At 38.6% G+C, this 25,705-nt stretch overlaps 2 protein-coding genes across 2 annotated transcripts in view; one reads left to right on the top strand and one right to left on the bottom strand.

Annotated features, from left to right (window-relative positions):
• Positions 1–1,990: 1,990 nt before the first annotated feature.
• PNN (pinin, desmosome associated protein) lies at positions 1,991–9,020 on the top strand. The gene is made up of 9 exons (XM_049611590.1): positions 1,991–2,176; positions 2,848–2,919; positions 3,313–3,381; positions 3,870–3,942; positions 4,044–4,138; positions 4,303–4,378; positions 5,374–5,529; positions 5,612–5,750; positions 6,446–9,020. Exons 1-9 carry the CDS (start codon positions 2,064–2,066, stop codon positions 7,930–7,932), a joined length of 2,280 nt encoding a protein of 759 aa, XP_049467547.1. The 5' UTR covers positions 1,991–2,063; the 3' UTR covers positions 7,933–9,020.
• Positions 9,021–15,879: 6,859 nt separating this feature from the next.
• Positions 15,880–25,705, bottom strand: part of LOC125910318 (transcription factor BTF3-like) — a 17,860-nt gene continuing 8,034 nt past the window's right edge. Inside the window, 2 exon segments of the mRNA XM_049614097.1 lie at positions 15,880–16,737; positions 16,740–16,919. Of these exon segments, the coding sequence (XP_049470054.1) occupies positions 16,318–16,737; positions 16,740–16,919 (600 nt within the window). The 3' untranslated portion in view covers positions 15,880–16,317.

The following is a 25,705-nucleotide window of genomic DNA, read 5'->3' as shown; positions in this document are numbered from 1 at the left end:
TGGGATGCTGCCCAATTCATGAATCAATTAATAAAGCTAATTAGATCTTTAAAAATTATTGTTTAGTTTTTGTTATTTAACAATAGTAGTGAATTTCGAAGATTATTTTGCAACCATAATCTTACTTTTTCCAGCACTAATATTTCCATATATGAAATCAGGTCCCTTATGTCCTGATTGCATTCTCCCTTCATCACCACCATCAATTGTTGAATTGTCCAGAATCCTAATATTAGGTCCTATGGAAGTAGGAACAGATCCTATGTTTTTGGTTGCCTCTAAAAGCATTTTCTCATGGGGGCACCTGGGTGGCTCAGTCAGTTGAGCATCTGACTTCAGCTCAAGTCACAATCTCTCAGGGCTCTTGAGTTTGAGCCCCACATTGGGCTCTCTGCTGTCAGTATAGAGCTTGCTCCAGATACTCTCCCCCCTCCACTCTGTCCCTTCCCCGCTTGCACTCTCCCAAAAAATATTAAAAAAATAAAATAAAAGCATTTTCCCATGTAAACATTGTTACATTTGGTGGTTAGGATCTACTATTACCACAATCTTATGCTTCATGTTCAATCTATTACACAGCCTTGTAGTAAGGATCATTGGATACTAAGTATGTTTACAATCATAATTAATTTCTTATTTATCAACCCTTATCCCATTTATCCAGTTTTACTTTTTTTTCCTATAGCACTTGTCCATTTCTAACATGTTTTGTAATTTACTTATGTTTATTGTCTGTCTCCAAGCTCCTTGAAGACAAAGATCTTTTTGCACACTATGCAAGTACCTAGAAAAGTGCCTGGCACATAGTAAGTGCTCAGCAAATACTTACTGAATGAGTGAATGAGTTACATGAATGATTTTTGCTCCTTGAAGAGCCTACAAACTCCACAGAAGCAGGAACCACAGCGATCTTGTTCTAGGTTTTATCTTCAGAGCCTGGATTACTGGTGATGCTCAATAGGAGCTTTTAAAGAGACGAATTAAAATGGTAACTAGAGTTAAATAGTGTTGTCTAATGCTTGGTGCAAGGTTGATGCCCGGCTAATAGACGATGAGAACCAAGGTAATTTATAACACTGTTTCTTGGGGAAATGTTTTCTGAGCTGTAATTTGTAAATGTATTTCGGGAACAAAACAGTTCTCATGTTGGCTCTGTACACGGAGCAGAACCACGAGCTAGAAGACACTGTCGTACACACACAACTAACAATAGGGCCGCTACTCCAGACCCCATCTTAAACCAGTTGTATAGGCCGGGTGTAGAGGATACCTGCAGTCTTTTCGTCGGTATTTTCATCTAGTATACCCTTGCAGAGGGTCTGATCAGACACTGATTCTCAGCTGGCGTGACCTAGAGATAGTTACAGTATCTACTGATTCAATTTCCTTATCAGTAATAACAGACAGCTTATTCAAGCTTTTGGTTTGTGAGGGACAAGTTATGTAAAACGTTTCATTTAGTATCGAACAAAATAATTGTTAGCTATTACGATTAATGATTTTTCATGTTCATTTTTTGCTTCCCTCATTTTGGTTTAATCCAATGAAGGGAGGACTGCGCCACCCCTCCAACTCCTCTCTGGGCATGCGCACCAACAGAATGGCCGCACCCTTTCCTAATCTGATCATTTACTGGAGAGAGGGTTAAATAGACTCGCCTCCATCTCACTGATGTGATTAGGTGGTTAAAACGATACAGAGCACGTCATATCACAGGTTAAAAGGGCTGGAAAACTCTGCGCGCCGCGCCACAAGAGCAGGTCTGTGAGCCGGCGTCTTCGAGGACCCAGGAACTCTCAAACGCGCCCCTGCTCTGCGCTAGAAGCGGGGCCCCACCACCCGCTTCTAATTGGGGAGGGAGGCAACCACCTAGAAGACTTTTCATTGGCCCCGAGCCACAGAGGCCGTCAGCTTCTCCCCCTTCCGGACGCTGAGTGGTTGAGGCCGAAAAACAACGCCTATAGTCATTGGCTGGGCCCTGCTGTCAGTCCTCTCGCGTCTCGCAGCGCGACACAGCCAGGCGCGGCCTGTAGAGCAGTCTGGAAGCCTGCTGCAGAGAGAAGATGGCGGTCGCGGTGAGAACTTTGCAGGAGCAGCTAGAAAAGGCCAAAGAGAGCCTAAAGAACGTGGATGAGAATATTCGCAAGCTCACCGGACGGGATCCGAATGACGTGAGGTAAGAGGTGGATGAGAAATGCCGGGTCCGAGAGATAGCTAGCAAGCTGGGGTGAATTGGGGGCGGGAAGGGCGGCCAGCCTTGAGAAGACTAGAACATCGAGGCCTGTTCCCGGGACGGCGGTAGAACCCCGTCCTGGACGAGGTGAGGAGTCTCCCAGGTCCTCGACGTAAGTTTCGGGGCTCAGGTGCGCGAGGAAGGAAAGTGGGTCCTAGCCATGCCGGATGGCTTCCTGCCGTGTTGGAAGGCCCGGGCTGCCGATTCCCGCCCTCGGCCCTGCAGGCCGGGAACTGCAGCACAAAGCCCCTTCCCCATCCGGCGGCTACCCGGCCTGGTGCTGGTCCAGAGACCCTCCTGGGACGCGGGCCGCCGCCTCTCCCCCGCAGGCTTTTGCCCACGTGCAGCTTCCTTGGAGTTGGCGAAATTCGGGCCTGATCCAAGCTTATTAGTGGGTAGTGGCAATGAGGTAAATATAATTCCTGTGATGCTGGTTTTGTAAAAAACAAGGGAGTTAAAATAGTATTTCCTGTCTGGTTTCAAGCACGTGTATTTGAAACCGTGTTATTTGAACCTTTCTGGTCATTTTTCTCTGATGTACCGCATCCGTGGCATGTGGAGTAACATCAAATAAGTCTACATGGTTTTCTTACTGGTTTGTAAATATCTTTTAGGCCTATCCAAGCCAGATTGCTGGCCCTTTCTGGTCCTGGTGGAGGTAGAGGACGTGGTAGTTTATTGCTGAGGTAAGATTTTCTTAGGACGTAATTTACATGCTAAGATTGTACAGACTTAATACTAAATTAAGTGTTGGTCTAAAGATTCGTGGTAGGGTCAATGTTAGAAATGTTTGTGTTTTGTTTAAAGCTGTGATCAGCTGTAGTTTTCCGTGTACTTGTCTTGGAACTTCATTTATATGTAAAACTAGAGACTGAAGAATACATTAACTACCAGCTTTGTGTAAACTTGGTTTATTTTTGTGGTTTTTAAAATAGTGCTAAAAAGCATCTTGGAGTGAATGCTTGTTTGTGGTTGCTATAATTAGAAGGGTTTTTTTTTAAACTCAGATTGTCTTGCTAAAGGGAAATATCATTTATCTTAAATTTCAAGTGTTTTCTGTTGCACATTTTTAATTGCAGGCGTGGATTCTCAGATAGTGGAGGAGGACCCCCAGCCAAACAGAGAGACCTTGAAGGGGCAGTCACTAGGTACGTTGGAGGAAAGGTTCCGAAGACATTCTTGTATGCTCTTTTCTGAGGTAGCATGTAAGTTTAAGTATTTAATAAATACTGTTCTATTGTTAGAGTTGAGCAGTATACCACTTCCCTTGATTCTGTTCCCTTTACGTTTGACTGAACTAAGCTGATGTCCCTCAGAACTCAGTTCTTCACTAACAATAACAGACATTTTACCAAAATAAAGATCATGAGAAGAATAAGATTGAGAAAATAGTTTGTGCCACTTTTTTGCTTTGTACTATAAAAACTTAACCACTTGAGAAACACAGGATATCAATATTTGCATTAAGCATTGGTGACACATTTTATCCTTTTACTACCAGAGGATAGAGTAGAATGGGATGGAGACTGATAAAATGAGACTTCTAGAAATAAGTCATAATAAAAATAATCACTTGACCTTGGTATGCACTTAAATCAAATTTTAAAATTTGGCCTTTAAAATTCTTCTATGTTAGGCTGGGCGGGGAGCGTCGGACAAGAAGAGAATCACGCCAAGAAAGCGACCCAGAGGATGATGATGTTAAAAAGGTAACTGAGATCAAAAGAACTTTCTATACCATCTTAGTATGTTTTGGAGTGCCACCCTTGAATATGCTTGTTAAATTACTGAGATTTGTTTTCTCCTGCAGCCAGCTTTGCAGTCTTCAGTTGTAGCTACCTCCAAAGAACGCACACGTAGAGACCTTATCCAGGATCAAAATATGGATGAAAAGGGAAAGCAAAGGTATCTTTAGTTTTTTATGTGTGAGAAAATTCCTGTCAAATAATGCAATTTTAGGAAAATTTATCTTTAAAAATTGTTCAAGTGCCTGTAGTATGTTTCTTTTAAGAAATGGTGAGCTTAAAAGTGGAACCTACTGAAATTGAATTTTTCTTTCTGTTCTTTAGGAACCGACGAATATTTGGCTTGTTGATGGGCACTCTTCAGAAATTTAAACAAGAATCCACTGTTGCTACTGAAAGGGTATTTACAATTTTCCTTTGCTTCCTTTAAGTTATCAAAGTAGTTTATTACATGTTTTGAAAAGAGTGGAAATGCTCTTGAGACTGAATTGTAAGCCTAAAATGAAGCTGAGAAAAAAACTTATAAAATGTTCTGAATTTGTTATATTTTTAGCTGGTCTCTTTTTGAGGTCCTGTGAAGTAACAGAATGAACTTCTCTTTATAGAGCCAAGAGCCTTGGTCTGTGACTCAGGAGAATTGGGTTCTGATCCCAGCTCTACAACAGTCTTATTTTGTGGTCTTGGAGAAGACTTGTCATTCTTTAGGCCCCAAAGTACTTTCTTTCAAACAAGGGAGTGGAACTCAATCAGCATTGTAGTTCACTAATTTCACATAGCACTCTGGAAGTAAAAGCCTAAACATTCCCTGCTGTCCACAGTTTGTTTAACTATGCAATCTTGGTAGAAGTTTTTGTTTTATTAAACCTACAAAACTGTGTCCTTGGTGTTGAACACCCAAGTTATTCTCAAGGGAGAACTGTGGTGGAAAGGGAGATAACAGTACAGTTATAGATTAATAAAGTTCTATTATAGCTTTTATATGTTAACTTCCCTAGAGAATATAAAAGGCTTCAAAGCATCATGTTCGAAAATAGGATGTCCCTTCTGTCACATTCTTTGATTCAGGAGAAAGAATAACTAAAGATAACTTACAAAGACAGTGTTCTTTTTTAGGTTAATTATGAAAGAACCTTATCTAAAAGTTAAGTTAAATGGAACAGTTATTGATAGTATGGCTAATGTCCATGGTATTTCAATTTTTAAATGGAAAGGCTTCAGTCTGTCTTTCATGAAAGAGAAATTGGGATTAGCTTCAAATGCTCTAAGTACTAAGTTTGATTTAGCTGGTATCCTGAATTGCAAATATGAAACCTATACAGATAACTTAGTAAAATAGTAATGTTTCATATAATCACGGTATGTAATAAGTTGTTAAAGATAATCGCTTATTTTCAGCAAAAGAGGCGCCAGGAAATTGAACAAAAACTTGAAGTGCAGGCAGAAGAAGAAAGAAAACAAGTTGAAAATGAGAGGAGAGAACTGTTTGAAGAGAGGCGTGCTAAACAGACAGAACTGCGGCTTTTAGAACAGAAGGTTGAGCTTGCGCAGCTGGTGAGTAGTAGTTCGGAATTGGAATTCTAAGATTGGTAATCCTTCATGTTTACAAAAACCTGACCTTTTACCTTTTCTTTAGCAAGAGGAATGGAATGAGCATAATGCCAAGATAATTAAATATATAAGAACTAAGACAAAGCCCCATTTGTTCTATATTCCTGGAAGAATGTGTCCAGCTACCCAAAAATTAATAGAAGAGTCACAGAGAAAAATGAATGGTAAGTGTACATGTAGAGATACAGTGAAATTTTCTTAACGAATAAGGTGATACACTCAACGTATACATGTTTCCTGTAATTGTGTATCAGTAGTGTTTTTTTTTTTTTTTAAGATTCTGTGAGATCGTAATGGGTTTGAAACAGGAGTGTTTGATTTATGATGGAGTTTAACCTGAAACTTACCATGTTTTAGGCAGTATGTACATAGATTTCTTAGGTGTCTGAATGAGAGGATTTCTTTTTAGCCAGATATAAATGCTAATGAAGCAAGACAAAAGTGAACATTGATGTAATCCATAGAGCACACATGGAAGGATAGACACTACTGAGATGGTGATTAGATGATTAGTGTTTTTCTGGGATCAGAAAAATTAATGCATGATATGATAGCATAAAAATGATTGTATTTCAAACAAAATTTCTCATCCAGCATGAAGTAAAATGGCAAAAAATTGTTTTGTTTTTCCATCAGTTGGATAATGTGGTGTAGTTGCCTACTGATAATAGGTTTTTGGGGGGATCTTTGCTTGTGTCATTTTATGTCAATTTGTAATTACTTGCTCTAATCAGTCTTGTGTCATTATCTCTTTACAAAAAGACATTTAGATAAAGCTTGATGACAATTTGTGACTAAATGTCAAATTGTGAGTTTGAGGATTTTTAATTATTTATACATGTATGTTTTTACCCTTCAGCTTTATTTGAAGGTAGACGCATCGAATTTGCAGAACAAATAAATAAAATGGAGGCTAGGCCTAGAAGACAATCAATGAAGGAAAAAGAGCATCAGGTGGTGCGTAATGAAGAACAGAAGGCGGAACAAGAAGAGGGTAAGGTGGCTCAGCGAGAGGAAGAGTTGGAGGAGACAGGTAATCAGCACAATGATGTAGAAATAGAGGAAGCAGGAGAGGAAGAGGAAAAGGAAATAGGTATAGTTCATAGTGATGCAGAGAAAGAACAGGAGGAGGAGGAACAAAAACAGGAAATGGAGGTCAAGATGGAGGAGGAAACTGAGATAAGGGAAAGTGAGAAGCAGCAGGATAGTCAACCTGACGAAGTTATGGATGTGCTAGAGATGGTTGAGAGTGTCAAAAATGTAATTACTGAGCAGGAGGTAATGGAAATCAATCAAGTTGAAAGTGTAGAACCTTCAGAAAATGAAACTAGCAAAGAACTGGAGCCAGAAATGGAATTTGAAGTTGAGCCAGATAAAGAATGTAAATCTCTTTCTCCCATGAAAGAGAATGCGTGTGCTCTAGAAATGGAAAATGAGCCTGAGGAGAAAGAAGAGAAAGAATCTGAGCCTCAGCCTGAGCCTGTAGCTCACCTCCAGCCCCTGCCTCAGCCTCAGCCCCAGCCTGAGCCTCAGCTTCAGCCTGAGCCCCAGCCCCAACCCCAGCCCCAGCCCCAGCCCCAGCCCCAGCCCCAGCCCCAGCCCCAGCCCCAGTCCCAGCCCCAGCCCCAGCCCCAGCCCCAGTCCCAGTCCCAGCCCCAATCCCAAGCAGTACTCCAACCTCAGCCTCTTTCTCATCCTGAGACTTTGCCATTAGCTGTTTTACAGCCACCAATTCAGGTTATTCAGGAGCAAGGGCATTTACTACCTGAAAGGAAGGAGTTTCCTGTGGAATCTGTAAAACTCACTGAGGTGATGGTAGAGTCAGTCTTAACAGTACATCCAGAGAGCAAGAGCAAAACCAAAACTAGGAGCAGAAGTAGAGGTCGAGCTAGAAATAAAACCAGCAAGAGTAGAAGTCGCAGCAGTAGCAGTAGTAGTTCCAGTAGCAGCTCAACCAGTAGCAGCAGTGGAAGCAGTTCCAGCAGTGGCAGCAGTAGCAGTCGAAGTAGTTCCAGTAGCAGCTCCAGCACCAGCGGCAGCAGCAGCAGAGACAGTAGCAGCAGCACTACTAGTAGTAGTGAGAGTAGAAGTCGGAGTAGGGGCCGGGGACATAATAGAGATAGAAAGCACAGAAGGAGCGTGGATCGGAAGCGAAGGGATACATCAGGACTAGAAAGAAGTCACAAATCTTCGAAAGGTGGTAGTAGTAGAGATACAAAAGGATCAAAGGATAAGAATTCTCGGTCCGACAGAAAGAGGTCTATATCAGAGAGTAGTCGATCAGGCAAAAGATCTTCAAGAAGTGAAAGAGACCGAAAATCAGACAGGAAAGACAAAAGGCGTTAATGGAAGAAGCCAGGCTTTCTTAGCCTATTCTTTGCAGCAGAAGATTTCTTGATGAGTAAAAGGATTACCTTTCCTTGTAAGGAGGATGCTGCCTTAAGAATTGCATGTTGTAAAAAATCTTTTTGGAAAATACAGACTGTTTGTTTACCAGACATTCTTGTACTTTTTGCATAATTTTGTAAGAGTTATTTATCAAAATTATGTGAGGTTCCAAAATATGTAAAAATAATAATAATAAAAAAAGATTAACATCCCTTGTCATCTTTTTTAAATAATCCTATACTCTTCAGTAAGAATCTGTATATTTTAATAGGTAAATCTTTAAGTCTGTTCCCTTCTAATTCTGTACCATACTTTGCTTTTGTAGAAATAAATGTGCATTTCTTTCATTAGTTTTGGGATGTCCTCGTTGACACTTGTATAATAAATACCCTCTTGATATCATTTTCAGCTTTTATCACTAGATACTGAACGTGATTAGAATGTCTTTGAAGGTTTCTTCACTTTTACTTGCCTTAGATGATTATTTTGAGTTGTCAAAGTCAGATCTTTGCAGTTTTCAGGGGGAACATAGTTCTCGAAGTCATTTACTATTTTTTTCTAATCTCCCTTGTTATTTTAATCTAAGCATTTCCCCCTGTTTCTCATATATAAATCATATATTTGGTAGATAACTTAAAACAGTATAATTTGGTTGGCATTTTCTTCATGATTATGGGAGCATCATTCTTTTGTCTCCATGGCTACTTGTGTGATATAGCATATACATCTATTGAAGAAAATAATCACTTTGTAGGGGAGGGAGGTAGAAAAGTATACTCTAAACTTGGTTTTTGAGTTTGTGGTCTTGTCTTAACTTTTGTGTTGGCTCTAACTGAAACATGCCAATATGTGTTTTCAAGAGTTTTTGTTTAAGTATTGTATGAAAGTTTACAGAATGAAGGAAGTTCATCTACACTTGAATCTGTAAGCAAGATAACACACAAGTGTACCAAGTGATTAACTTTGTTGTTTTATCAATTTGTATGAATTTGGAGTATCTGTTGCCATTACTATACATGTGCAAATAAATGTGGCTTAGACTTGTGTGACTGCTTAAGACTAGTACTTGTATTAACTTTTTGATGCTTTTACACAAGAGAGCACTTTAATTGCAAATGGCCTTTGAGTTCATAACATCGACTAGTATTAGACTTGACTGAATATTATTTCTTCCCTTGACAAGTAAATGGTGATGGTGAAAATGTCAATAAGTATTTCCAGCACTGTAAAAATATAAGAGGACATATTCAAGTACTCTAAAAAAATCCCTTCTTGGAATAATTATGAAACAGTAAGTGAGTAGAACTTTTGAAACTGCAGAGCTAGCTACCTGCGTTCCTGGGCTAGTTTCCACCGAGTAACTTCATCCGGGGATTTTAATAATTTCTGGGATGCAGTATAAATTTTATCCTGTATAACATGATAAGGAAAATGTTGGTAAAAATTTAAAAGGGATGACCGTAAATGTAACCTGGTTCTTAAAATCCTTATTAGATGAATGTAAAATAATTGTATGTATTAAGATCCTTTGTAAAAATTTTCACTCATTTTTACCTGGAAAACTTGAACACTTGTCATGATGCTTTTCAGGAATTAATTTTGGCTTTAAGCTCAGTTGTTGAAAGTGGTAATGGGGCTGTAATGCATGGAGAGAAAAAAAGATCTTTGGAATTTCAATTTTTAATTATCTTAAATTTTAATGTGTATATATATATATATATATATACACACACACACACACACACAATTCTATTTTAAATTCTTTTTTTTAACGCTTATTTTTGAGAGAGAGACAGAGAAGGGAGGGACAGAGAGAGAGGGCGACCACAGAATCCAAAGCAGGTTCCAGGTGGTCAGCGTGGAGCCCCATGCGGGCTCAAACTCACAAACTGCAAGATCAAGATCAGAGTCAGATACTTAACTGACTAAGCCACCCAGGCACCCCAAGAATTCCATTTTAAATTTTGTAACTAGTGATATGCACTTCTAAATTGGAAGATTTTTTTTTTTTTTTTAATGTTTTATTTGTTTTTGAGAGAGAGGGGGAGACACAGAATCTGAAGCAGACTCCAGGATCTGGGCTGTCAGCACAGAGCCCAATGTGGGGCTTGAACTTGTGAACCACGAGGTCATGACCTGAACCGAAGTCAGCCACTTAATGACTGAGCCACCCAGGTACCCCTGGAAGACTTCATTTTTAAAACTGAAGGATTTTTTTTTTTTTTTTTTTTTTTTTTGGTGGTGGTGGTGGGGGGTGTCTGATTTTTTGATGTTTCCAATTAATGCTTTGTCCTTAGAAGTGAAATTATATGGAATTTATTTTCAGAGAACCATGTAATTGGTTCCTTACAAAGATACAAGAAGAATGTAAAAGCAATGACAGTTTCCTAGGGAAAAGAGATAATGGGGTCCTCCTGTTAGATGTTATAAATTATTGTTAATGGAAAATTTAGAAGCAGAAGATGGATAGGGCTCAAGACTAAGGACTGAAATTAGTTTGGAGACATCAAAGGAGCTGTTTAGGAAACATCTTGATTAACTGAAATCCCAAGGTTTGCACATAGAAGACAATTTTATCTTCAGTGAGTTGTATTTCCAAATAGGGCTCATTTATGCACTATTTCTAGAACTCCAGTAAATACACAAATACACTTTAGTAATTACATTAAACAAATTCCACCAAAGTAATAAATTATAAATTGACATAAATTTGAAAGTAAAGCTACTAATGATTATATGGTGAAGTAACACGAACCAGTGTTTGTCAGAACAAGTCCTTAAAATGTTTTGGGGTTCAATTACTTAAAACATTAAAAAAAATTTTTTTATTGTTTATTTTTGAGAAAGAGCAAGCAAGGGAGGCAGAGAAAAAGGGAGACAGAATCCGAAGCAGACTCCAGGCTCTGAGCTGTCAGCACAGAGCCGGACACGGGGCTTGAACTCAAGCCGTGAGATCATGACCTGAGTCGAAGTTAGCTACTTAACCAACTGAGCCACCCAGGTGCCGCCCCCCCGCCCCCCCAAAAAGAAGAACTTTAAATCCTTGAGTAAAGTCTTAACCAGTTTTCCTTCTTGAGGTAATTCCATTAAAGCACTTAGCCTAGAAAACAAATTACATGGTTGGATCTTCGTACTAATAAGTCAGTGAAGAAGATTGCAACTTGATAAAAAATAAACCTGAGAAATCTGAAAATTTCTTAAATATTTTTATGTCCCCTAGCATTATCTTTTCCAAAAAATGATACTCAAATGCCTACAACTGCTTCCTATTGCCATTTGAGTACTCTGATTTTTTTTTTTTAATTTTTTTAACATTTATTTATTTTTGAGACACAGAGAGATAGAGCATGAACGGGGGAAGGTCAGAGAGAGAGGGAGACACAGAATCTGAAACAGGCTCCAGGCTCTGAGCTTGAGCTGTCAGCACAGAGCCCGACACGGGGCTCGAACTCACGGACCGCGAGATCGTGACCTGAGCGGAAGTCAGACGCCCAACCGACTGAGCCACCCAGGCGCCCCTACTCTGATTTTCTTAAAATCACTACTTGCCATCACTGTCCACTTGCTTTATTTTCATAACATTTACCATTATATCATATAGTTAACATTGTACTTTGGTTTATTTGCTTCTCACTTGAATGCACGCTCGAGAACAAGGTTTTTAAAATTATTTTTAACCCATTGCTCTATTTCAAATACTTAGGATGGGGCCTTGTGCATTATAGGCAATTTATAAGTAAATTACAACAAGTCCTTAACATGGCTTCTGTGATTCAATCTGTCTTTCCAACTTTAGTTGCGTCTCTTCCAGCACATAAAGTATGCTTGTTTCAAACAGTGAACCAAGATGCAGCTAGGAGCCATTATGGCTGGAGCAGAGTAACCAAGGAGAAAGGTTGTAAAGTATTTCAGAGAGGTAATGGGGGTAGGTGAGCAGCTGGTACAAATCATTACAGGCCAGTTTAAGTCTAAAGGGAGTTTTAGGTGAAGTGATAATAAAATTTATGTTAACAGAATTACTCTGGCTGCTGTGCTGAGAAAAGATGAAATGGGGCCAAGAGCAGGAACAGAAACGAGACTATTGCAATAATTAGGCAAAATATAATGACTTAAACCAAGATGTTTAAGTTGTAAAAGTGGTCATCAGGTTTTGGGTAAAGATATTTCCCAGGGCATATGCTGGTGGACTATGGTGGTTGTGAGAAGTCAGGATGAGTAAAGATTTTACCTGAACAACTAGAAATGAATTGCCATTAGTTGAGATGAGGACTAGAATGAACAGGTTTGGGGATAGTGGATATGAGTGGGTTAGGAGTGACCCAAACTCTGAACATGAATATCTCCATTATTCAGTTTCCTTTAATGTTTTTCCATAAAGGTCTTAGATATCATTTGGGAAATGTATTCCTAAGTAACTGACTCATACATGGATAAACAGATTGCTCTTTTATTGAGATTAACAGACAAGTATACAAAACACCATATACAACTTTATGAATTGTTAGAATGCTGACAGCTATGTAATTGCTGAGGTGAAGAACTAGAACATCGCCAGGACCCAAGAATCCCTTCCAATGACTTCTCCCTCCCTTTCCTGCCCTACCATAACCATGTAATAAAACAAGGAGCTCTAATCCATGGCAGCCTACTTCAGCAAACTAAAACCTAAAACAGTAAATTCCTTGAGGTGCCTCAAGGTTAGGAAATTGAAAACCTACAGACAGCCAATCACAAACAGCCAACTTGGCTTTCACAGATAAGGCAATTGCTTCAGCTATAGCCAATCAAATAATTTCCTTGCTTTGCTTCCTGTCTGCTCTATAAGAGCCTTTCCCCTAGCTCTTGACAGGAGTTTAGTGCTGCCCAGATTCAAAATTGTTTGCTCAAATTTCAAAATTTTACAGTATGTCAGTTTATCTTCTATACAACGCTATCTTGACTTTATGGTAGTCACTTACTTGGTTTCCTTCATAGTTTTGAAAGTGATTCATGCATTCTCAACATTGGTTTATTTTTTCATCTCCTATTTTTTACTCTACATAAATGAGATCATAATGTATTTTGTATTTTGACTTCTTTTGCCCACATGTTTCTGTGACTCATTTTTGTATGTCACTTAATATTTATCACCAGTATATGGATATTGAGATTGTTTTCAATTTTAGGGTCTTACAAGTCTGCTATAGAACATTCATGTCTTGGTAAACATATGCATGGATATATGGTATATTTAAGAGTGTAATCACTAGGTCACAAGTTACATATTTTTTAATGTGGATTTTCTAGATGACTAATGTTATGTTTTCCATTTTTTGAAAAAAACCTTTAGATATCCTCTTTGGGGACTGTCTCTTCTTGATTTTAAGTGTTCTGTATTTATTCTGGAAATAAGTCTATTGAATATATGCACTGCAAATATCTTCTACTTTGTAGCTTGGCTTTTCACTTTTTTAATGGTATTTTTTTGGATTAAGAAGATTTCTTGATTAGGGGCTCCTGGGTGGCTCGGTTGGTTAAGTGTCTTGACTCTTGATTTTGGCTCAGGTCATGATCTCTCTCAGTTTCATGATTTCGAGCCCCACATCCGGCTCTGTGCTGACAGCACTGAGCCTGCTGGGGATTCTCTCTCCTCTCTGTCCCTTCCCTGCTCATGCTCTCTGTCTCAAAATAAATATATAAAGTTAAAAAAAAAAAAAAAAAGATTTGTAGGGCACCTGGGTGGTTCAGTCAGTTAAGCATCTGACTTGATTTTGGCTCAGGTCTTGATCTCATGGTTCGTGGGTTCGAGCCCTGCATTGGGCTTTGTGCTGTTGGCCCTGTCCACGTGGACCCGGAGGGATTCTCTCTGCCCCTCCCCCACTCTCTCAAATAAACTTAAAAAAGATTTCTTGATTATAATATTAAGTTTATCCATATTTTTATGGTTGATTCCTTATGTGTCTTATTTAAAATTCCTCTCCTCTCGCAGTTGGTGGGTTAGAGCCCCGTGTCAGGCTTAGTGCTGACAGATCAGAGCCTGGAGCCTTCTTCAGATTCTGTGTCTCCCTGTCTCTCTAGCCCTCTCCCCACTCTCTCTCTCTCTCTCAAAAATAAATAAACATTTAAAAAAAATTAAAAAATTAAGCACCTCTCCTCATTTCAAGGTCAAGAAAATAGTCTCATATTTTGTCTTTAAGAAGCTGTGTTACCTTTTCTCATGTAACTCGATTATTTTCCTGGAATTGGTTTTTGTGTATGCTGTGATTTGGGGGTTATTTCTCATTTCTTTTTTCCAGGTGAATGTAAAATTGCCCAATCTCAGTTACTGAAAAGTTTGTGCCTTCTACATTACTCTGCAGTACCACCTTTTATATCTAGTATCCATATATTCATGGTTCTCTTTCTAAGCTCTCTCATCTGTTCCATTGGTCTATTCTATGCTTGAGTTGATACCACTGTCTTGCATACCTTAGCTTCATATTAAGTCTTAATATCAGAGCAGATTCTTCCACCTTGCTTTACTTGACTCTGCTGGTATTCTTGCCTATTGCTTTTTCATATAAATTTCAAAGTCACCCTTTGAATATCCACACACACACAAAAATTGTTGGGATTTTGACTGAATTGCTTTGAATCTACAGATTAATTTGGGAATTGACCCCACTGAGTCTTCCAATCTATGAACATGGCATTTTGTTAGGAATCAGGATAATGGTTATTGCCTGTTTTATGTTTTATATAAACAGATTCTTTTATATTTTGTTCAACATTAGGTTTGTGAGGTTCATTAATTTTGCAGTTTGTAATTCTCTTTTTTTGCTGTGCATTACTCCACTTTGTGCATATTCCACAATCTGTGTATCCATTCCATTTTTTTTTTAACGTTTATTTTTGAGACAGAGAGAGACAGAGCATGAACGGGGGAGGGTCAGAGAGAGGGAGACACAGAATCTGAAACAGGCTCCAGGCTCTGAGCTGTCAGCACAGAGCCCAACGCGGGGCTCGAACTCACGGACTGTGAGATCATGACCTGAGCCGAAGTCGGCCGCTCAACCGACTGAGCCACCCAGGCACCCCATCCATTCCATTCTTGATGGGCATTTGTGTGGTTTCCACACAGTTTGAAGCCAGTATGAACAGTGCTACTACCAACATACTTGTCCATGTGTTTAGATGAACATATGTAAACATTTCTCATGGTATATATAAGGCACCTGATTTTTAAGTTAAAATGGAAAGTTCAGTGCCTGTGGCTTCTTCCTTTTCTGGTCCAACAATCCACAACATCAATTTTATCGAGCATAAAATGCTTACTTCTCTTAAGGGATATTTTTATGGATCTCATTTCTTTTCCTTTGATTCATTTCTCAGATACAGTATTTGAGTTGTTTGGTATTTGTCCCTGCAAAAACTCTTTCACCTTCCGCCTTTAAGTTGAAAGCAGTTTCCTTGGGCTCTCATAAATGCTTTTAAGATTTCTTGCTTTTTTTTTTTTTTTAACATTTATTTATTTTTGAGAGACAGAGCACAAGCAAGGGGAGGGGCAAGGAGAAAAGAAGACACAATCCGAAGCAGGTTCCCAGCTCTGAGCTGTCAGAGGGCCCGACGCAGGACTTGAACCCACGAACCGTGAGATCATGACCTGAGCCGAAGTCGGATGCTTAACCAACTGAGCCACACAGGCGCCCCCATATTTTGTTTTTAATTAATCTTTTTCGTATGTCTTTTGAGCATATTAAGGTCCATCACTTAATAATGTTTTTTAACAAGGACACTTTTCTCAGCTTACCTGTCATAATAAAGAGTCAAATAAACTTCCTAGGACATTTATAATTCCTATTATAAATGTCCTAGGAAGTTCCTAGGTTATAATTCCTAACAACCATAATTCAGGTTGTTTTACATTTAATTTTTAATTTATCAAAATGATTCGTTAAATAAAAAGATATAGGAATCAACTTTTTCAAAAAAGTTGCTATTAATAATCCCAATATAATTATTGAATAGTTTTGTCTTTCTCCCTATATTGAAATGTAATCATAGAGCAAATTAGCATATTTTCATTGGTCTATTTATAGACTCTATTCAATTGAGTGCTGTTGCATTAAGGTTGTGTTATGGTAGGTTTTAATATCTAGTGTGCTAAATTCTCCCCCAATTATGTGTTGTTTTTTTAACTAGGCAAAGAAGTTCATTAACCTCTGTTTCAAAATTTATTCCCAGGCTTCTTCAGCTTAATTAGCTGTGAAGAATGAATTGTGACAAGCAAAAAACTGAAAAGAGCTGCTAGTGGCTAGGGGACTTGGGCTTAAAACTATCGGATCTAGATTTTATCAGGTTCATGAACAAAATTTTTAAAAGCAGTTATAAATAGTAGCAGATGCTACGGTAAAGTAGCATCTCCCAGTAACTTCTTTGAGTTCTGTCTTCTTCAGAAGCCAACTTCCAATCACATTGTTGCATTCTTGGAAATGCATGAAAATTATCCACAAGATCTGGAACTTCATTATCAGTCTCTTCAGTAGCAAGTGATGCTTTTCCATCCCCAGAGAGTTTAGACAGAACTTCTGCCAGTCTCCTTACACTAGTCCCACTGTCTGTACCAAGCTGGGTTAAGATGCTGGGTAGGCTTTCTGTCAGCAGTTTTGCCTCAGCATGGCCTGTAATGGTGAAAGTACTGGCTGCCAGAGACACCTGAACTTTAGAGTTGTGATAATGCCTCACTGTTCCTTGATTTGTAAATATAGTCACCTCTTCAGTGTGAGAGATATTGTTGACTCCTAATATTCTTTCAGGAGAACTAAAGATTTTTTCTCTTCTGCTGTAGCTATTCTGTGAACCACCTTCTTTCTGCAAGCAGTTCCTTTTCCACCCGTGCGTACTTGTGCCTGCAGTGTGGCGAGTTTCTCCTGGCTCACGATAGTTCCTTTCTTCTTGTCGGGGTGGAAGTGGGGTTGTGCAGGGAGCTAGGGTTGTCACTCAAGGGGTTGCAGGCAGACCAGCTGGGATTAGGGGCACACAGGTAGGGATGCCCCCAATTATACTTTTCCAAATGTTCCAAGATAATACGTATTTTAATGAAAACTTTAGAATCACTTTTCAAGTTTCCAAAAAACTAATTTTGACGTTGATTGTATTGAATTTATAACTTAGGAATAATCAATATCTTTAGAATATTGACTCTGACTAAACAAACTAGTGTTTCTCTCCATTTATTCTATCATATATGTTAGTAAAATTTTAGTTTTCTTCCTACAGGTTCTGTACATTTTTATTAAGTGTAGGCCTAGGGTTTGTGTGCATGTGTCATTTGCTATTTTGAATAGGAATTTTTCCCTGCATCATATATTCAGTTAGTTGTTTGTAAATAGAAAATTTGGAGATATTTTTCCAGTCTGCAGGAAGCTGCTTTGTTTTCCTCTTGTTTATAGTGAAGACTTCTGTGACTATTTCCCTCTATCCAGTGACTGATTGAATCATAGTTAAAGAAACCAAGTAAGGCACTTCACCAGAAAGGCGAAAATTTCTTTTTTTAAAATTTATTTAATCTCTACACAATGTGGGGGTCAAATTCATGACCCTGAAATCCAGGGTCACATGTTCTTCTGACTGAGCTGGCCAGGCACCACAAGAAAATTTCTTTTTGTTATAGGTTGGACCTATAACATGTTTAACTGATTTGAATGGTAAGTCTTAATTCATTAATAGCTAATTTTTTCCCCTATGGCTATTACCAACAATGCTCTGTTGAACCTCCCTCTGGTATCAGGCTTTCTTAACAATTTGGTCCAATTCTGTACCCTTAAAAAAAGCCCTTTTTTTGTGAAATTGAGGGACAAAAAGGGTTGAAAAGACTTCACTTACTACATTCTGTTTTATAGTTTTGACTTTGGAACCATGTGAATGGTTCATATAAAAAACTTGAATCAACAACCTAACCTTACACCTTACAGAGCTGGAAAAAGAACAGCAAATAAAACCCCAAACCAGCAGAAGACAGGAAATAATAAAGATTAGAGCAGAAATCAATGCTATTGACACCAAAAAACAGAACAGATCAATGAAACCAGTAGCTGGTTCTTTGAAGGAATTAACAAAATTGATAAACCCCTAGCCAGTTTGATCAAAAAGAAAAAGGAAAGGACCCAAATAAATAAAATCAAGAATGAAAGAGGAGAGATCACAACCAACACAGCAGAAATACAAACAATAGTAAGAGAATATTGTGAGGAATTATATGCCAATAAAATGGACAATCTGGAAGATTTGACCTCAGCTGCAGCAACTTCTTACTCAACACATCTCCAAAGGCAAGGGAAACAAAAGCAAAAATGAACTATTGGGACCTCATCAAAATAAAAAGCTTCTGCACAGCGAAGGAAACAACAGCAAAACTACAAGGCAACCGACGGAATGGGAGAAGATATTTGCAAATGACACATCAGATAAAGGGTTAGTATCCAAAATCTATAAAGAAGTTATCAAACTCAACACCCAAAAAAAAAAAAACAATCCAGTGAAGACATGGGCAGAAGACATGAATAGACACTTCTCCAAAGAAGACATCCAGATGGCCAACCAACACATGAAAAAATGCTCATCACTCATCATCCAGGAAATACAAATCAAAACCACAATGAGATACCACCTCACACCTGTCAGAATGGCTAACATGAACAACTCAGGCAACAACAGATGTTGGCGAGGATGCAGAAAAAGAGGATCTCTTTTGCATTGTTGGTGGGAATGCAAGCTGGTGCAGCCACTCTGGAAAACAGTATGGAGGTTCCTCTAAAAATAGAACTACCTATGACCCAGCAATTGCACTAGTAGGTATTTATCCAAGGGATACAGGTGTGCTGTTTCTAAGGGGCACATGCACCCCAATGCTTAGAGCAGCACGATCAACAATAGCTAAAGTATGGAAAGAACCCAATGTCCATCGATGGATGAATGGATAAAGAAGATATGGTATATATATATACAATGGAGTATTACTTGGCAACAAAAAGGATGAAATCTTGCCATTTGCAACTACGTGGATGGAAATAGAGGGTAGTATGCTAAGCAAAATTAGTCAGAGAAAGACAAATATCATATGACTTCACTCATATGAGGACTTTAAGACACAGAACAGATGAACATAATGGAAGGGAAGCAAAAATAATATAAAAACAGGGAGGGGGGACAAAACATAAGAGACTCTTAAATATGGAGAACAAACAGAGGGTTGCTGGGGGGGTTGTGGGAGGGGGGATGGGCTAAATGGGTAAGGGGCATTAAGGAATCTACTCCTGAAATCATTATTGCACTAGATAGTAACTAACTTAGATGTAAATTAAAAAAATAGATAAATAAACTTGAATCAAAAGGAAAAGAAAATCCCTAAAAATGTGAAACAAATAGATACAAGCGAACTTTGGATTATATCATTGATGGTATAACCACACAGAAAAAAATATTTGAAATGACTTTAAAACTCAATCATTTGATGTACCTTCCTGGCAGGATATATCTTAAGTAAATAAAATAGTCAGTTGTAATTGGTAGTTCTATTGTTAGTGGTAATATTAGTATTGTCACTTTGAAACTACTTTGTGCACTATATATATATGTGTGTGTGTGTGTGTGTGTGTGTGTGTGTGTGTGTGTATGTATATATATAATGCATAAACAAGTAATTATGTTAATTTCATTAAATATTTTCTGTGTAATAAAAGATACAAAAATATAAAATATAAATAAAAATATAAAATCAAAGAATTTAAGGGAAAACTCTAATTTCATTTGATTTGGAAATAACTATATGAATTCATAATTTAGTGTTCTTTCAAAAATTCACATGTTTCCTAGCTTTGTCTACAGAGTGGGCATAGAAATAATGACAGTCCAAAAGTGGTGAGGCATCCCAGTGCTGTAGTCTCTGAATGCTATTTTCCAACAAAAAGAAGCAGGGCTCCTTGAAGAAATGGCTGACCCTAGATCTAGGGCAGGAAATGTACAAGATGAGCTTGTCATGATAGAAAGCGGGGATGCTAAGGGGCACTTTTGGAGGTTTCTGAGACAACTCATTCTTTTTTATTTTTTTAAGTTTATTTATTTATTTTGAGAGAAAGAGAGAAAGGGTGCAAGCCGGTGAGGGGCACAGAGGGAGAGAGAAAATCCCAAGCAGGCTCTGTGCTGCTAGCACAGAGCCCAATATGGGGCTGGATCCCTTGAACCATGAGATCATGACCTGAGCCAAAACCAAGAGTCAGATGCTTAACTGACTGAGCCACCCAGGCACCCCTCTGAAAATTTTGTTTTAAGTGACACTGTACCAATGATGGCTTTATTATAAGTTTTTTACTTACATGTATCAAAGTTGGGTTTTTTTTTGTTTTTTATGGGGTTTCTGGACCACAAGAAACACTAGAATGCTGATTTTCATTTGCATAGTAATAAAAATCTGGATATTAAATAAGCACTCAAAAAAAAAAAATAAGCACTCAAGTTCATCCTCTGCTGTTTGGATTATGTGATGGTTAATATTATGTATCAACTTGACTGGGCCATGAGTGCCCAGATTTTTGGTTAAACATTGTTCTTGATGTGTCTGTGAAGGTGTCTTTTATTTTTTTAAGTTTATTTACTTTGAGAGAGAGAGAGTGCACTCACACATGAGCAGGGGCAGGGCAGAGAGAGAGAGAGAGAGAGAGAGAGAGAGAGTCCCAAGCATGCTCCTCGCTCAGAGCAGAGCCCAACTTGGGGGCTCTATCTCACAACCTGAGATCATGAGCCAAAATCAAGTCCATTGCTTAACCGACTGAGCCACCCAGGTACCCCTGTTAGGGTATTTTGGGTGAGATTAACATTTGAATTGGTGGACTGAGTAGAGCAGATTGCCCTCCCTAATATGAGTGGCCCTCATCCAATGGCCTGAATAGAACAAAAAGGCTGCCCCTCCTACAAGTAAGAGGGAACCCCTCCTGCCTAACTGCTATGAACTGCACATAGGGTTTTTTTCAGCCTTTGGACTTGAACTGAATGATTGGCTCTTGAGTTCTGAGCTTGCTGGTTTTTGGACTGAAACACTACTGGGTCTCCTGAATCTCAAACCTACAAACTTGGATTGGAACTACATCATAGGCTCTTTTGGATCTTCGGCTTGCTGACTGCCCATCCTAGAACTTTTCAGCCAATTCCTTATAACCTCTTTACATATAGCCATCCATACTATTGTTCTATTTCTCAGGAAAACCCTGACTAATGACGATTAATTACTCTGTTTGATATCCCTTCACTTCTGCAGATTTGAATTTTAACTTCTAATCTTCTCAGTTGAAAATAAAAATTAAAAATTAGTACACATTAAAAAATAGTCAAATGAGAGGTGGCTCAGTCGGTTGGACTTCTGACTTTGGCTTAGATCATAATCTTGGGTTTCATGGGTTTGAGCCCCGTGTCGGGCTCTGTGCTGACAGCTCAGAGCCTAGAGCCTGCTTCAGATTCTGTGTCTCCCTCTATCTCTCTGCTCCTCCCCCACTCAAGCTCTGTCTCTAAAAACTAAATAAACGTTAAAAATTTAAAAAAAAATAGTCAAATGAGAGTGGAGGTTCCAAGATAGTAAAAAATTGCTCCCTTGAGAATGGTAAAGAAAACTTCATGAACCTGACATTTGTAAGAATGTCCCCCAGAGGTCCATGTCCTAGTTGGGGAACTCTGGAGTGTGAAAAGCTCTACCTCTAAGTCAGAGGTGATACTGTGTAATCATTATTCCTGGGCAGACAGAAAGATGAAACTTACCTCCTCTCCTCTCACTTGCGGTTAAGTGGAGCCATGTACTTCATTTTGGCCAACAGAGTGTAGACAGAAGTAATATAAACTACTTGCAGTTCTGGTCTTTAATAGCATTGGATGTGATTCTCCATCTCTCTTCTTCCATAGTGACCTTGGATGCCTCATATTTCAGATGGTATAGCTATGTTAGCTACATCAAGGACAGCTCACATCAGACAGTAGTGCGAAAAAAAAACCAAATTTTTATTGTATTAAGTCACTGAGATTTGTGGGTTGTTTAAAAAAATTTTTTTTTAATCTTTATTTATTTTTGAGAGAGAGACAGAGTGTGAGCAGGGGAGGAGCAGAGAGAGAGGGAGACACAGAATCGGAAGTAGGCTCCAGGCCCTGAGCTGTCAGCACAGAGCCCAACTCGGGGCTCGAACTCACGGCAGGGCTGGAACTCACGAACCATGAGATCATGACCTGAGCAGAAGTCGGGCATGGGATAGTAAGATTATGTTTATTTTGCTTATGAGCAGTTGGGATAGTAAGATTATGTTTATTTTGCTTATGAACAGTTTGATAAAAAGAATTCCCAAATTATAGAGTTAGATTGACAGTCCAACACAAGAGTTCTTAAAAATGGAAAGGAAGATGTGACTACAGAAAAAAGACACAGAGGGATGCAATGTTAATGGGCTTTGAAGATAGAGGAAGGGGCCTCCAAGAAGGTGGAAAACACAAGGAAACAGATTCTCCTGTTGAACTTCCAGGAGAGAACAGAGCCCTGCCAACACCTTGATTTTTGCCAAGTGAGGGTTTCATTGGACTTTTGACCTACAGAAAAATAGGTGAATTAGTGAATAATTAAATAACTAAATGTGTTTTATTTATTTTAAATTATTTTTTAAAATGTTTATTTTTTTTTGAGAGAGAGAGAGAGAGAGGCAGAGAGAGAGAAGGGGACAGAGGATCTGAAGAGGGCTCCACACTGATAGCAGGAGACTGATGTGGTGCTCGAACTCACAAACCATGAGATCAAGACCGAAGCCGAAGTCGGAGGCTCAACCAACTGAGCCACCCAGGTGCCCCAAATGTGTTTGTTTTAAGCCATTGTCTTGTAATTTGTTACAGCAACGAATAGGAAATTAATAGTTATATAATTAAATAATGACATTGTGATTATATTAGCTTAAATAAAATATACTCAAATTTCACCTGATTCTTTTTATCTTTAATGTGGGTATTAGAACATTACATATATGGCTCACTGTTTATTTCTATAGGACAGTGCTGATTTAGAACATTATGGCTGGATCATTCTGTGTGTTGGAGAATTGCAAAATTAATTTTTGAGAATTCTTGGACTGTCCTCAAGCCCTCCTTTGGGTTACCTTCAAGGTAGGTCTGGGAGATAACTTTCTATTTAGTCATTAGACCTCTTGAACTCCTCAGCTTTCATAAAACAGTATCAGTCTCATCTCCATTCTGCTGAGTTAAAGCATATGATTCAGCATTAATAGGCAAGATAGAAGAGATCTACATGTTCTACATATTGTCAGGGAACATGACCTCATACTCACAGTTGTTCAGTACTTACCAATTTGAACAAAATCACAGTTTAGTGTTCATTTAAAGAAGTCATGCTATTGCTGAAATTACAGAAGCCAAGATAAATGTTACACATCTTTCTATAGGTCTAGCTCAGGACTAACAATAAATTTTTGCACAGAACATACTATAGGGTTTTTTTGTGATGGAAACCTAGCTAGACACTATCTAGACACCAAGTATTTCTTCTTTGTGGGTATACATTTCTTAGCCTTCCTTGGAGTTAGTTTGTAGCCACGTGATTAGGTTCTATAGAGTGGTAGTAGGCAGAGGAGATAATACTCTGCTGTCAGCACAGAGCCTGCTTTGGATCCTCTGTCCCCTCTCTGTCTGCCCCTCCCCTACTTGTTCTCTCCCTCTTTTTCTCCCTCTCAAAAATAAATGAACATTAAAAAAAAGCATCAAAAGGAGCTTTAAAAAAATCCATCCATTATCATTCACACATTCTCTATTCCTTCTATATTAACTTCAGAGGCTACATGTTCAAGATGGCAAAATCACAAAATGGAAGGATCCTGGATCCCTGAGATACCATGTGGAAGAAAGCCACCAAGTGAAGTTGGATGACTGAGTTTGTAAGAAAGAAGCCATTGCTTTTTTTTTTTTTTTTAATGTTTGTTTATTTTTGAGAAAGAGAGACAGAGTGTGAGCGGGAGAGGGGCAGAGAGAGAGGGAGATCCAGAATCAGAAGCAGGCTCCAGGCTCTGAGCTGTCAGCACAGAGCCCGACGCAGGGCTCGAACTCAGAGACTGAGAAATCATGACCTGATCTGAAGTCAGACACTCAACCGACTGAGCCACCCAGGTGCCCCAGCCATTGCTTTTTTAAGTCAAAGAGATTTTTGTGGTTTATTTGTTGCCATAGCATATCTTAGCTTACCCTTAATAATACAGTTCTGTTTAATAATGACTTTTTAAGAGTTGTTTAATTCTGGAAATCACAGGGGTAAGTTTATTTCCAACTACCCATAATATTCAAAGTACCCATGCCCATCATCCAGCAGGTAGACAGCTCTGGAAATATAACTAATTAAAAAATGTGGAAATATTCCATGTATCCTTGGGGGCGTATATGAAAATTCATAAAGTTATATTAGAAGACCATGATAAATTTTGTTATAATTCTATAAAGTTATAGTTTGGTGACCTACTGGAAACTGGGTACTTGTAGATTTTAAACAAAGATAGTACAGATGGCATTTCTCTTGTTTCTATTCATGATATCAGGTCTTAGTATTTTCCAAAATAAAAAGTACTTCTTCAACTACATTTTTATTATTTCAAACCATGTTCCTACATTTTTCCAGGTAGCTACATTGTTAAAGTATTTCTAGATATTTTGGAAGCTCAAAGAATAATGGCAAAACTCCTCTGTACTTTTTATTTATTTAATCATTGTTTTACATATTTCTTTTTTTTGTAATGTTTATTTTTGAGAGAGAGAGAGAGAGGGCATGAGCAGGGGAGAGGCAGAGTGTGAGTGGGACAGAAGATCCAAAGTAAGCTCTGTGCTGACAGCAGAGAGCCCCATGTGGGGCTCAAACTCACCAATCATGAGATCATGACCTGAGCAGAAGTTGGATGCTTTACCGACTAAGCCACTCAGGCACCCCTCACATATTTCTTTTGTAATTAATAGGAATATTAATTATATATCAGAACCTACTTTATTACTGAAACTGATAGAGTTTATATAGTATTTATACTTGTAACAAGCCAGTGAGGCTATTCTTTTAAAAAATCCTTCATAGGGGCACCTGGGTGGCCCAGTAGGTTAAGCGTTCGACTCTTGGTTTCAACTCAGGCCATGAACTTGTGATTGGTAAGATCAAGCTCTGTGCGACAGTGCGGAGACTACTTGGGATTCTCTCTCTCTTTCTCTCTACCCCTCCCCCACTTGCATGTGCTCTCTCTCTCTCTCTCTCAAAATAAACTTTAAGAAATCAATTTAAAAAATAATAAAAATTCCTTATAAACACACAGAAACCCTGTTTTTATATTTTTATCATACAACTATAGTGGGAAATGACATTCGGTTCAGAATCCTAGACTGATGTCAAGACTAGCCGCACTTCACAAAGCCAAAATTGTACTTTTTTGAAGGAGGAAATAGGGTGAGGATAAGAGGAAGAAAAAGCACCACGAAGAATGATACACAGAAGACATTTGTAGAGTCATTACTTTCCCAAGAGTTTAGAGGGATATCTCTGTACTTTGTCCTGTCCAGGTGAGTCACAGACTCATACACCTCATAGCTATACTAGTGACAATGTCATGGGCTCCTGTAGTGTTGTTTCTTTTTTTTTTTTTTTTTTTAAATTTTTTTTTCAACGTTTATTTATTTTTGGGACAGAGAGAGACAGAGCATGAACGGGGGAGGG

Source organism: Panthera uncia (genome assembly GCF_023721935.1).
Source record: "Panthera uncia isolate 11264 chromosome B3 unlocalized genomic scaffold, Puncia_PCG_1.0 HiC_scaffold_1, whole genome shotgun sequence".
Lineage (NCBI taxonomy): Eukaryota > Metazoa > Chordata > Mammalia > Carnivora > Felidae > Panthera > Panthera uncia.
Note: the sequence above shows the minus strand (reverse complement) of the source record. Positions and strands in the feature narration are given on the sequence as shown.

Excerpts from the sequence above, each read along its gene's own strand:
- PNN (XM_049611590.1), top strand. The coding sequence starts at position 2,064 with ATGGCGGTCGCGGTGAGAACTTTGCAGGAGCAGCTAGAAAAGGCCAAA. Across the intron at positions 2,920-3,312 it reads CGTGGTAGTTTATTGCTGAG|GCGTGGATTCTCAGATAGTG; the intron begins GTAAGATTTTCT and ends TTTTAATTGCAG. Across the intron at positions 3,943-4,043 it reads AGGATGATGATGTTAAAAAG|CCAGCTTTGCAGTCTTCAGT; the intron begins GTAACTGAGATC and ends TTTCTCCTGCAG.